Source organism: Diadema antillarum, unplaced genomic scaffold, assembly GCF_040938485.1.
Source record: "Diadema antillarum isolate AM-2024a unplaced genomic scaffold, OU_Dant_1.0 scf00000057, whole genome shotgun sequence".
Classification (NCBI taxonomy): Eukaryota; Metazoa; Echinodermata; class Echinoidea; order Diadematoida; family Diadematidae; genus Diadema; species Diadema antillarum.
In genome coordinates, this window is record NW_027270946.1 from 1,370,531 (window position 1) to 1,383,777 (window position 13,247).

Here is a 13,247-nt window from a genome sequence, read left to right on the forward strand (position 1 = left end):
GATGATGACGATGATGACGATGATGATGGTGATGGTGGTGGTGGTGGTGGTGCATGGTGATTATGATGATGATCAGACCTTTATGATGATCGGACTATGATTTTTAACTCCGGTTTTAATACTGTGAAGTTGTTCTGGTCAATTTGACGCATAAATTAGGCCCCTAACTTGGCATTTCAACTTCTTCATCCAGGCCCTATACGTTTTGATTGTGTCAGGCCCCAAAAGTCAAATTTTAACAAGCAATAGGGCCTAATACCTATCAAATTAGAATATTGTAAGAGCTCGACAAAGCAAACTGAATTTAGCCTTTAAATAAACCGAGTGGAATAGGATTTAGGGCTTGGAGAATACTCGACTAAAAATAGGCTCTTTATACGAAATAATCATTCTACACAGCAAGACTCAATAATCGCAATCAATTCATTGCCTTTAAGATGTTAGACCTATACTGTCATTGCATGCATGTCTAACGCATCGGCACGTCCAATTTAATTCAAGTCGCTTTGAGAGAACTTTGAAGGAAACTCCCGAAGCATTCTAGTTTGACGTGAACTGAGACCTCGGGAGCCGAGAGAAACAAAAAGTAATCAACACTGAAAACAGTGGCAAAGAATGCAACATATATGTGTGGAGAATCACAAGTGCATGGGCGTGTGGAAAATGTTCATACTATAACCGTGATTTTAACGCCCCCAACATATTTCTCCTTTGTGCTTTGGAAGGACAAGAAAGCGACTATGATTTGAAGCATTTATGATAGAACGTCACAGAAGTCCTTGCCCATTGTAAATATAGCTATAATATCACATTCCTGACTGGGAAAAAAAATCCTCCAAACGAGTTAAGTTTGGGTTTCATCAACACTTTCGGCAATTATTCTCTTTCTATATAGAGTCAGATTTTTTAAGCTGTAAATTCAGGGGAAACGTGCGAACAAACTCATGATATCCACCTGGTTGTTGTTGTTTGTTTGTTTGGTTTTTTGGGGGTTTTTTTTGGGGGGGTTGCGATATCTCAATGCGATATCGTGGGCAGCATTGCCTTGATAGAGGGCGGTAAAAGAGGGGCGATTTTCCTTTGGCGTGTTACGCGGTCGTTACGCTCTAAGTACATGAGTAGGTGGGACTTTTGTTCGTGTCGTTGATGTACGTTCTGTTCGTCAACACGCACGCACAGACCGCGTGCGAGGAGAATCGATTGGAAATCAATCGTGGACGGAGTGAATAGGAACTACACCTATTTTGAATTTGGGTCAAAAATAAATCTTAGTTTTTAGTAGTTTCTAGCTAAAATAGAACACAATCTGCGTGTATTTTCACATTCCAAGGAATATGAAGTAAGATATTTGTATTTTTTATCCGACGTGTCATTTTTGTTAAGAAGATGTAAAGAAAAATGTCATTTTTGCTCTCACAAACTTGCATATCAAACGTTGCTAATACTACAATGAAGACGGTACCCTTCCTCCAGCGACTGTGGAAAGTTTGTCGACCTCCAATCAACAAAACATGACCCTGAAAAGTTTGTCGGATGCATTGCAAACGTGACGCTGCGAATGAATGGGTGTTGAAGAATGAAAAGAATCGCTGGAATTAAAAGGTGCCGTCTCAAATCATGCGTAAAGAAGCTAAAAGAATAACTCCCTCTACTCATAGTCCATTCAGAAAATACTTTCTCCTTTTTTTTTGACATCACTGACTGTCGTTATCTCCTCCATTACGTTCCAGTAACTGTGTGCTTTCTTTCAATTGTGGTCTTTTCCTGAATGAAATGAGAGAGGAGGTGTTACCTTTCTGCGCCTGAGTGCCACTGTGTGACGGACATGGCGCATTACAAGACTCCATTATTTCTGTTATTATTAATATTATCATTGTTATCATTATTATTATTATTATTATTATTATTATTATTATTATTATCATTATTGTTATTATTATTATTATTATTATTATCATTATTGCCGGTTATTACTATTATTATTATCATTATTATTATTATTATCATCATCATTATCATTTATCAACCAATAAATATTTCACTCACTGCTGGTTTTAAATGTTGATATAGGCTCAACTGGCTTCCAGCTTCCAGGGTTTACTTGTGTTTACTTGTTTGTTTGTCTTTTTTCCATTGCAATGTTCCTCAGTGTGAACTGCACTTTTAGTTTATAAAGTTTATTTCTTCTTCGTCAGGAATGCTCCGTTTTCGTACATAATAAAAGTGGATATGAGACTAAGTCCATGTACAATATGATTTCTTTCAAAGGAAACATTATGTCAGGCACTATAATCATGTTTAATGGTTTCCGCTTCTCGGTGAATGGTGGGTGCTTTGATAGTGTTTATACTATTGTAACCGGAGGGTGAATTATACGTTTTATAAAGCCTGTACCATTTTATAGGAGGTGTCAATACAATTCATGGTTACCAGTGAGTCTCTTGAACTTGAACCTTATTTCTATTAATTAATTGATTTATTTATTCATGAATTCATTTATTAATCTAATTATTTATATCTATTTTCAATTTATTTGATAGTCATGTACTCAAGTATTAATGTTGGCTGTTCCTTTTTATATATTTATTTATTTATTTATTTATTTATTTATTCATTCATTCATTCATTCATTCATTCATTCATTCATTCATTCATTCATTCATTCATTCATTCATTCATGAGAGCGGGAATAAGGAAGGTGGAAGGAGAGATGAGCATTTTTTTTCCTTTTTTTTGGGGGGGGGGGGGGGGAGGAGGTGAGAATTAATTGCAGACCATCCTTGCAAGTTGTCCGCCCGAAATTTGTGACACATCTTTCATTAAGACCAAAGTTTTGCTTTGTTTGTTTGTTTTGTTTTTATAACTTAGCCATTTCCAAGCCGATTTTCATCACATAAACTTTTAATTCCTCTTATAATAAACAATATAACGTTCTTTAATATTTCATATAAGTGGGTGGTTTCTTATCATCCGGCAAAACGAATCCCCAACTCAACCAAAACTATATACTCATCCCTTTCAGGGGCAGAATAGAGGATGCCCTCTACGGCAGTATATTACGTTACTTCGATGAACATTGATTCGGAAACCACAATTCAGGCGATGGAATGGATTAGTTTAGAATTGAATGAAATCTACAGGACACATGTAATTTGATTTTTTTTCCGCATACTTTGTATTTCAATTTTTTAAGTTTTTTAATAAGATTATGGGAGACTTTTGATGTACGAGTATACCTATAATTTTCAGATTTTTCTTTATTTTGATTGATGTGGAATCGTATTTTTAGTGTCTAAGTAGGAGAATTCTTCGTGCACAGGGCAGCCGTGTCACAAGAGGACATAAGGCTGCGATTATCATGCTCTGTCACACGGGACGAAGCCATAGGAGAAGGTTATCATCAGCAGATATAGTAGTTCTTTTAAAAAATCGAGCAACAATAACAGATTAAAAAAGGAATATGTATTCGTTGCTTCCAGTATTATACTTGCAACTTCCCGTAGAGTTTAAAGGGATGATATAGATTTAAGTGAGATGGGGCTTCAGGTTTCCAGCTTTTAGTGAGATAATGAGAAACCTCCTATGTTTATGAAAGAGTGTACAATTCTAAGAGGAATCAAAGTTTATTTGATGAAAATCGGTTTTGAAATGGCAGATATCCAAAACGAAGGGATAATGAAAGGTGGAACCCACCTTTATGTCATAGGACCGCTTTCTTTGATTTGTTTTTTGATATCTCAGAATTCCTCTTAGAATTGTATACGCTCTCAATTCCATAAACGATCGAGGTTTCTCATCATCTTGCCAAAAGTTAAAAGCTGAAACCCAATCTCAACTAAAACTATAATATCCCTTTAAGTTCATAACTATTATAGTTTCGGGGGGAAGGGGTTAAACAATGTTTGTGCTTTGAATGCTTTGAATCGGCACAGAAAATCCCATATCATATAGCAATGTGTTGTGTGCACTGGTCAAAAGTCCTTGACGGAGGAAGGATTAACGATGCGGGGAATACTCTCGCTGCGGCAAGAGTCAATTAAATTTGCGCTCTTTCGGACTAATTTCTGCCTCATGCTACCGGTACCCTTTATGAATACATTGATTATCACCTTATATCACATTTTCAAGTCTATTACAATTTGCAATAAAACGTGATACGCTTTTAATATCTGAATAAATCGATTTCAACATTCGTGTTCAATCTCAAAGGTATATCTTTGACATTAGGAATGAGGAGCCAGGGAATAACATACAGCTGTAGTCTATTATTTTCGATCACAATGTAACAGGGAGGTAAAGGACATTACCACGACTGACAAAGTATAGTACGTGCATGGATTAGTGATTCATTTGCATGTACGATACACCGTTGGCGTATACTACTCAGAATGTTGAGCACAGAAAAGGTTTTAGTGACACACGGTAACTGAACCCTCATCATTAAAATCAAAACTAAATATTAAAATATGAAACTAAGCTTAATCAAACTGATTAAAAAGAAAAAGTAAATTCAAGGGCGCTGTGGCTAATGGCATAAGAGCGCCATCTGCTGTTTGGAACACGAAAGTATCTGCTCGGTGATTGCTTATCATTGTTATGGCGAAGTATATAGAACAACTTTTACTTTTATGTTGCCAAAGAGTACTGAAGAATAGATTTTAAAAAATCATCTTAATTCAGAAAGCTTCTGTATCATAATACATTTGTTGTTTTGTCTACTGTAAACTGCTGCAAGGATTCACTGAAAAACAGCCCTGAGGCTGATAGTGGGTTTTCTTTAAACCGTTATATTGAAATAAAACAAATAAACAAAGCACTGAACATTTTAGAGAAACAAGAGATCAAAAAGAATAGAAACGGTGTGTACAGACCTAAAATAACCATCGATTTCTACTGTAATAACGAGGTTTGTAATAATCTGTGGACTAAAATGAGATGTTGCTGGTGAGGTGACACGACATAAAGAATTCCTGCAACAATATTCCTGTCTTATTTTCTCCGAGACCTTCGCTATAATGGTCGGGGTTGTGGTAGGGCTTTAGGTTTACTTTGATGTGAGGATTAGGATTAGGATTAGGGAAAATTTATGCTTGACTTAGTGTGCAGATATTTCATGGGAGCAATTGACGCAGGATCAAATGTCATTGTACATGCATGTGCCGAATGCAGAGCTACCAAGTCTCATGCATTCTGCGTGAGACTCAAGCATTTAGGGTCCATCTCATGATCTCACGCATGGCGCCCATTATTCTCACGCATCGGGCGATGTCTGCAACTTGGGCCTATAATAATGAGCATAGCTCAAAGGATTGAAGTGATAGTTGCAATTGAAGGTATATATTTCCCTTTTGTCTTTCAAAATAAGTGAAAAATATAGTCACTTAAGTATGCACGTGATCGCACTATATGAAAAAGCTCCCTAACGGGCCGTGGGAGGAGGGAAAACCCCTCCCACACCCTCGCTCGCGCGCACATTCACGCGCCGAGATGCCGAGTCATGAAAATCTCACTCATAAAAATGTTTTGAACTTGGCATCCCTGCGAATGATCGGACCTTGTTTTTGACATTCTCAAAGTACAGGATATACAACTCCGCCAATGTGAAAGTTTAGAAGAAATAAGATAATATTAGCGATTTCCATTGAAAGCGCTGGAGTTTCTTGAATGTCGGAAATAATGATATAAATAAATCAATTCCATTCGATAGTTTCACTTATTGCTGTCATAAAATAGTAATATCTGACATGAGCACTTGGTACCACTACAAAAATAGCTTAGATTGCCAAGCAACAACTGAAATTATTCTTGGAGTTTATAAACTTTGGCCTATCCACGCATCAAATAGCATGATGAAGTTGATATTACTAAGTAAACGACGGTTACAATGGCAGTCTAAACGATATTTCTCTCTTAGTCGCCTCTTGGACTGACAATATGTTGACTAATCATCAGTCATTCTGTATATACGGGAGGTCCCTGGTCTGCTCTAGTTTGCAGGCACAAACCCTTGTTGATCGTATTAGGAGTCTGCATGTGCCAAGACTAATACACGCAAAACTGCACTGCAGCCTTTCGTTGGGAGAAGCTACAACACAGGGCCTATGGGACAGTGCCGAAGTGGTGCATATAGTAGTCTTGGCGCAGACTCCTCTACGACCAACAAGGGTTTGTGCCTGCAAACTAGGTCTGCTCTTGGTTTGATACACACATAGATTAATTCGACTGGGCAATGAAAATAACCGGAAGTGGCAGCTGGTGATAAGGAAGAGTCGTGCTTTAACCCTCTGTGTATAGGCGCATTACTTTCCTGTCCATAATGTTTGTATTAACATTATACTATTTTGTGCGCATTTGACTGATTGGCATAAAAAGGGTTAGTGTAAGAACATCGATGCACCGTGTTGAAATTGAATGGAGAGGAAAAGTCCATGCAAACAGAATGCCATAGACTGGGTTCATTAAAATTGGACTTAGGTCTATGATAAGAGTTATGGACTTCTAAAGTTTCCCATGTCTTCAACACAAATCTTCTCTAAACTTCCTCTTTCTGACCTGAAAATAAACAGAGTATCGTTTACATCTTTGTCGTGTAATCATCCAGGAGCAACGACTTCTATAGGCCCTATTCAGCCTATAGGCAGAGACTCCAACCCTAAGCACCTTCTGATCGGGAGATTCTCCCGCCTAAAACCCCTAGCAAACGGGAGACTCCAATTTGATATGTGCGAAGTTCCTTGCTCTAGGGTTCTAGATGCTCTCTTGTGCTATCTAAGGCTAATTTTTTCAACATACAATGATATTAAGTAAGAAATCATTTCAAGCGGGAGACACAGAGCCAGGGCGGGAGAAATTAGATCTCAAGCGGGAGAACGGGAGATTTTGCAAAAATGGGATTTCGGCGGGAGATCTCCCGTCGAAAACGGGAGAGTTGGAGTCTCTGTATAGGGGATATCCGAGTTGTAATTATTGAAAAAAAGTATATATTCGCAAGATTTTATCCGTTTATCTGAGTCAACTTGAATAGTGGAATGGAATGACCACTTTTGTTTATGCACGTTTGCTTTGACGTGTGTATGTGTGTGTGCGCGTGTGTAAAGAGAGAAAGAGATAGAGGAGAGAGGGGGAGAGAGAGGGCCAGGGAGGAAAAATGTGTGTGTGTGTGTGGGGGGGGGGGGGGGGGGGGGGCGGTGAAGTCTAGACAGTTCCGGGTGTGATCTCGATCTAATTTCGGTCTGAATGAGGAAGTGAGTGCATAGCATGCAAGTGTGTATCTTATGCCTATTGTGAATATGACGGTTGAGCGGTTTCCACGTAGTGTATTAGGGTGTTTTTGCATGCTTTTCTCCATAACTTTCTCAAAAACATCGCCGACATTATGTGCTCACTGTGTGGTGAATCATCTGAACCGGAAGCCAGTGTCTACCTCTACCTAGTCCTAAATTCTCTGGTGTAACGTGAGTATTTAATAATATTACATGCATTATGATTATGCATAACATGCACCCTCTTTACACATGTTCGCAGTGAATGCGTGGTGCAATATTGTGTATCGCAACGCATGCACATCGTCCAGTTTCCGAGACCTACCAACAGGTTGGTGGGTAAAGAACTATGTCAACGCTGGCGCCAGGCCTGGCGCCACCGTGCGTGAATACTTTCGCGTTGTCTGTAACTGAAAGTGGAAGCAGGGAGGTCTGTACTGAAGAAGATTTCCGCGGCTTCCCTTGGATTGGAGTGCTCTGCAGGCTCGGTACCGGTCCCGTAAAGTCCGTACTCCAAGTGCGGGGTGGGGATGGCGGGGTTGCATGTACATGCATAATAATATGTCTCAAATGCAGCTTGAACTACATATACCAGGACGGGTACAATTAGTGTTGGGCATTTTGCAATAGTCTACGATCTTCGCCCTGTACTCTAAAACAAACGTTATAGTACGCCATCTATTAACTGCGACCAGCCCCAACACGCAGTGTACGTAACTGTGTATACGGAGCGTCCCGGGGTTAGCCGTCTATGTACTACACTGTATTAGGCCCTTTATATGGGTCAAAATTTATCCTCAAGTGATTGGTTGGAAAGGCTTCACGTGATTACATGTAGGCTCTGTGTATTTTCAGCTAAGCCAGATTTATTGGTAAAGTTGGAATCTTTGACTCTCCAAGAAGTATTATTTGCATTTCTATGATGACATTTTGCTAGTACAGCTAAACCTGTCTAAAGCGACCACCTAAGGGAGACGAAGTGGCCGTTATAGACAGGTGGCCGCTACAGACAGGTAATCCAACTCTATGTGTGCATTACCTAAATTATGTACATGTATCATCGTTGTATACGTCTTTAAGTATACTTACGCATGTACATGTATATGTATATGTGTACGTATACACAGTCGTGTGTTTCATGCATTGAACAATGCCGGTGTTTATGAAATTGTTGCACAGTAGCATGTGTACAGTCGTGAAGAAAACTTAACACTGGTGCATTATTATGACTGAATGAGCGATGAATGCAGCGGTGGCGATCACTGAACGTTGCCCAGGAATGGCTAGTCTGGCACGGCTACAAAGCAGAAAAGCACTGATTTATCGGCTCGGCTACGAGCTCCATCACGTTTTTGGCCGTTATAGACAGGTTAAAATCTACCGCGGGAAACAACATTTGTGGCCGCTGGCCGCGTTAGACAGGTGGCCGCCATACACAGGGTCTTTAACAGGGCTTTTTTCTCGGGGGATTTTTCAGAGGCCGCTATAGACATGTGACCACTAAGGCAGATTTGACTGTATAAACTATTTGCGAAATGATGTCCCAAAGCAATTCTGAAATTGTGCGCAGCTTTATACTGTCCATTTTCAAACAAATCAACTGTAACATCACAAAGCAGTTCTGACATTGTGCGCTGCTTCTTTAGGGTCAGAGGTTCCCTTCACAATATCGCATCCACCATGCAACTTCTCGCCTAGCAGTCTAGCACATTTCCCCCTCCTTTTGTTTAATTTTTTTTCACCCAAAATGTAAAACAAAATATATTGCTTTGAGAGAATGATTCCGGTGAAAACTATGGGATCGGTGCCTCCAAAATAAACTTTTCTCTTGAGGCAGCGCCCTCGGTGAAAAATTCTTTTGGAACCACCTCTCCCCATATAGTTTGAAACAGAATCTCTCAAGGCAAAGGATAGTACTCAGTAATCGTCTTCACAGGATGCCCTGGCAGGATGCCAGTATTCCGCAATATGTCCTATAACTGCCTTTGGATGTAAATTTCTCCGGCGATCGCGGTGGATTCACTCTCTGCGTGGTCTACAAATTATACGCGAAACCAGCCTATAGGGATGCCAATTGCAATTTTGTGCCTGGAATTCATAAAAAAAAAAACCAACAACCAAGTTTTCGTAGTAGCTAGGGGCCTCGGAACGTGTTTTTAAACCCAACAGAAGCCGGTGCGCATTCTGCCCCTATCGTATTTTCAAATGCCACTCCTACACGCTTCATTCAATTCAATTCAATTCAATTCATTTCATTTCAATTTAATTCAGTTCAATTCAATTCAATACAACGTAGATTTATTAACAATAAAAAAGAACGTACTGCTCAAAAGCTGGAATTATTGTTCATTTTACAATTAAAACACATATACGACATTTTTTTAAAAGAATCATATTTGTTGAAATTAGCTATCAATATGAATATAAATATGACGAAAACACTGTACATACAAATAAAACCTTAATATTTCAACCCGGCCTTAAATCCTTGACCTATGATCCCAGACCCAAAAATGTCCAAGAAAATAATCAACAAACAGTACATGCACAAATATGTGGGGTTTTTTTTCGCTAAACCTTTGACCTTTTAACCCTCAATAGAAATGCATGTATTAGAATTAACAATTAATAATGCTTTATAAATAGTAAAATATATTGCAAAATATAAAACAAATAATTATACAAAGCATTGGGTAACCGAACTAAGCACGGAATAGTTAAATTTCTGACAATTTCTGAACAATAAAATGATTAATTTGATCATAAATATACATCACAGACAAAATCATATGAATGTTAACAATTTCAATTAAATTTGATGACTTTTTGTTATGTTTTCATACGTCATTATAATTAACTCATCTATTAACGCCTCATCAACATAATCACCACAATGTTTACCTGAGTCTGGTGGAAGTAAATGAAATATGTGTTCCGCTGCGGATACTAAGTAGGGCCTATCTACGATTTTTTTTCTTTTGCGTTTTTTTCTACTTAAAGAACCCCCCCCCCCCAAAAAAAAAAAAAAAAAAAGCAGTAGATTCAATCTGATTGAATTTTACGTCAATCTGCGGTAAACGATTACATTTTTTGATTTATTCTACCTTCATTTTCTATATTTTGTCAAGTACAGATTGTCTATGGCTATGGATTTGGCGGACCTTTTGAACCCATACGTCCTGTTGAGCCTTCTAATGGGTGTACTCGTGCTCTACTCCCAGTGGTTTGAAACCCCCGTCTCGCTCCTCAAGCCTCTACCAGGACCAAGGGCGTGGCCTTTGGTAGGAAACCTCCCGCGGCTTCTCGCGACTGGGTTTGACTTTCGCGCGTTCCATTCGCGTCTGTCCGCGTCGTTCGAAGGCGCGCTCTTCAGCTACCGCGTGTTTGGTAAAAATGTGGTTGTCATTCCAGATGGCGAACTCGCAAAGAAGGCCTTCGATGATGCAGATCTGTGTTCGAAGCCGAAGGATGAGTTTCGAGCTAAACTCTCCAAGAGAGTGACGGCAGGTGATGATTGCATTAATATGGCCCTTTACAATTCTATTTTATATCTGTAGTGTTGCGAGACATTGTTATTATAATTATGATGTGTTTGAAAAAAGTAATGTCACACATAATGTTTTCGCATTGTTTTTGATCATTTTCTTCAAAATAATAACATTGCTGCCTGTATAAAAAAATACAAACGATCCGATCGTCACAAATATGTCTGAATTCGCAACAATAAAAACTTTCAGAAAAGAGCTATATTGGAGATGTTGATATGAATGAATAAAGTTCCCGAGAAATTAAAAGATTCTGTGTCATTTCACAGTGGATTCATGCATGATTCCAGCGTTTCGGACAACTGTTGTAATGGAAGGCACTATACATGATTTCCAGGTATTGAGACATCATGCAAGAATGCATGGGAAGAACATCGGGAGGTTCTGGCCGTCTACCTCGGTAGGGAATCCACCAACGACAACATGGAACAGGCGTGCCTGGACGAGGCGTCAAAACTGGTGAGGACGCTCCAAGATCTGAAGGGCGCCCCCTTCGCGCCTCGCCGCCTCGTCGTCATGTCGTCGATCAACATCCTCTGCCAGATGCTCTTCGGCAAGGCGTTCGAGCACGACGACCCGGCGCTCGGCCAGTTCGCCGATCTCGTCATCGAGCAGCAGGATGTGGACGAGAAACTCGGCCTCGGTTGTCACCTGCTGCCTGGGTGGCTTGCTAAGCTGCCGTTCACTTCCGGGAGACAGAGGCGCAACCTGGAGAAGCAGGTGGTGGAAGTTGTGGCTGGGTTGCTAAACGAGTGTGGGCCGAGCTCCTCTGCGTCCAGCTGCTTCGTGAGTGTGTATCGCAAGGAGATGGACGAACGTTGGCGCAAAGTGGTATGAAGGCGTCTTGGTTCAATTTCTCTTTCAGTTGCTGTAATATTCACACCTTTCAGAGGTTCAATAAAAGTTCTCCGGGGTAGTGCTCACTACAAGTAAACGATATCTTATACCACAGACAGCCGAAAACCTGATAATCATTAGGGCTGACGTATGTGATAATCCCAGCGCAGATGGTAGCAAAATAGGCAGGAAGACAGTGTAGATTTTCATTGTTATCTGAATTATTAGTAAGTTATATCTTCTATAGGTCATTGATACGTGATGGTTAAATCCGATGCTGATAATTCATTGCCAACTCACTAATCTGCGGGAATTACTTTGGCACATACACACAGACACACACAAAATCACATAAGACGTAATACTTTTGCGGTAGATTAAAGATATAATTTGCATCCTGTAGAATTACATTTAGGTAACAATGCGTATTTTTCTTTGTGTATCTGCTTCCAGGAAAATAACGAGGTATGCTTACTGGACGACACTGATCTTCTGTGGACGTGCTACGACCTGATTACAATGGGAGTGCGCACGACGTCACAACTTCTTACTGGTACCCTCCTTTTTCTGCCGAATCTCCCTGAAGTACAGGCGAAACTCCAGCAGGACATAGCTGACAAAATTGGGCTGGAAGAAGGTCCACTTCCCGCCGATAAGCCGAAGCTTCCCGCGATCGAAGCTGTTCTTCTCGAAACGCTGCGGATCAGCCGCGACGACCCACGGTCGCTGGTACGCGTCGCCCTGGCTGATGTTGCCGTGGGGAACTTCGACATCCCGCAAGGCACTGTCGTCGTCGCCGACGGAGAGCGCATACGTCACGATGCGCAAACGTGGAAAGAACCGGATAGATTCAACCCCGACAGATTTTTGGCGGCAGATGGCACGATCTCAATGCATCAAGATTTAATGTTCTTTGGGCGTGGTGAGTATAAGAGGAGAACACAAGCGTTTACGATTTGCCGTATAGAACTCTGCAGCACTATAGGCTGTAACGCAGCACTATAGGCTGTAGACCCATCGAAGGCACACTGACGCCTCAAACTGCTATGTAGGGTCTATTTTAGTACCATGACCCCGTTAGTGTAGATCAGAAAGGGACTGTAGTGCATAAACCTATATAAGAATGATACAAGAAGTTATACTTTTTCTGAAAGTTTGCCATAATGGCGCATTTACAAGACAAAATAAGATAAACAATGTAAAACTTTCAACCCTGAATGAAGGGATTACAACAAACACTGTAATACTTCGCCATCATCGCCAGATCAATGGTTTAGATAACGATATTATTGTTGACTCGTGAGTACTCAGCCTGTGTTGAGAATTTGCATATTTTTTTTTCACGATTGTCAAGAAGTTGTATTCTTTCTGTACTGTTATCATGTAGGCCTAACTATAATTTCTCCTACATTATCATGCCAACTATGCAGGGAAAAGGGTGTTTCCAGCTGAGAGCATGGCTACTTCCATCGGCTTCATCCTCCTCGCTCGCATCCTCCAGAGGCTGACGCTGAGCACGCCGAAAGACACACCCGCTCTCTCACCTCCAACGTGTATCCAAAGTTTGTCCGGAAGACTCATTGCCTCTCCTCGTGTGTCGTAG

General features: G+C 40.3%; 1 protein-coding gene across 1 annotated transcript; it reads left to right on the top strand.

Annotated features, from left to right (window-relative positions):
• The first annotated feature begins 7,248 nt into the window (after positions 1–7,248).
• LOC139715908 (cytochrome P450 1A1-like) lies at positions 7,249–13,247 on the top strand. The gene is made up of 5 exons (XM_071627460.1): positions 7,249–7,454; positions 10,396–10,769; positions 11,145–11,638; positions 12,098–12,566; positions 13,075–13,247. Exons 2-5 carry the CDS (start codon positions 10,403–10,405, stop codon positions 13,245–13,247), a joined length of 1,503 nt encoding a protein of 500 aa, XP_071483561.1. The 5' UTR covers positions 7,249–7,454; positions 10,396–10,402.

Excerpts from the sequence above, each read along its gene's own strand:
- LOC139715908 (XM_071627460.1), top strand. The coding sequence starts at position 10,403 with ATGGCTATGGATTTGGCGGACCTTTTGAACCCATACGTCCTGTTGAGC. Across the intron at positions 10,770-11,144 it reads CTCCAAGAGAGTGACGGCAG|GTATTGAGACATCATGCAAG; the intron begins GTGATGATTGCA and ends CATGATTTCCAG. Across the intron at positions 11,639-12,097 it reads ACGAACGTTGGCGCAAAGTG|GAAAATAACGAGGTATGCTT; the intron begins GTATGAAGGCGT and ends ATCTGCTTCCAG.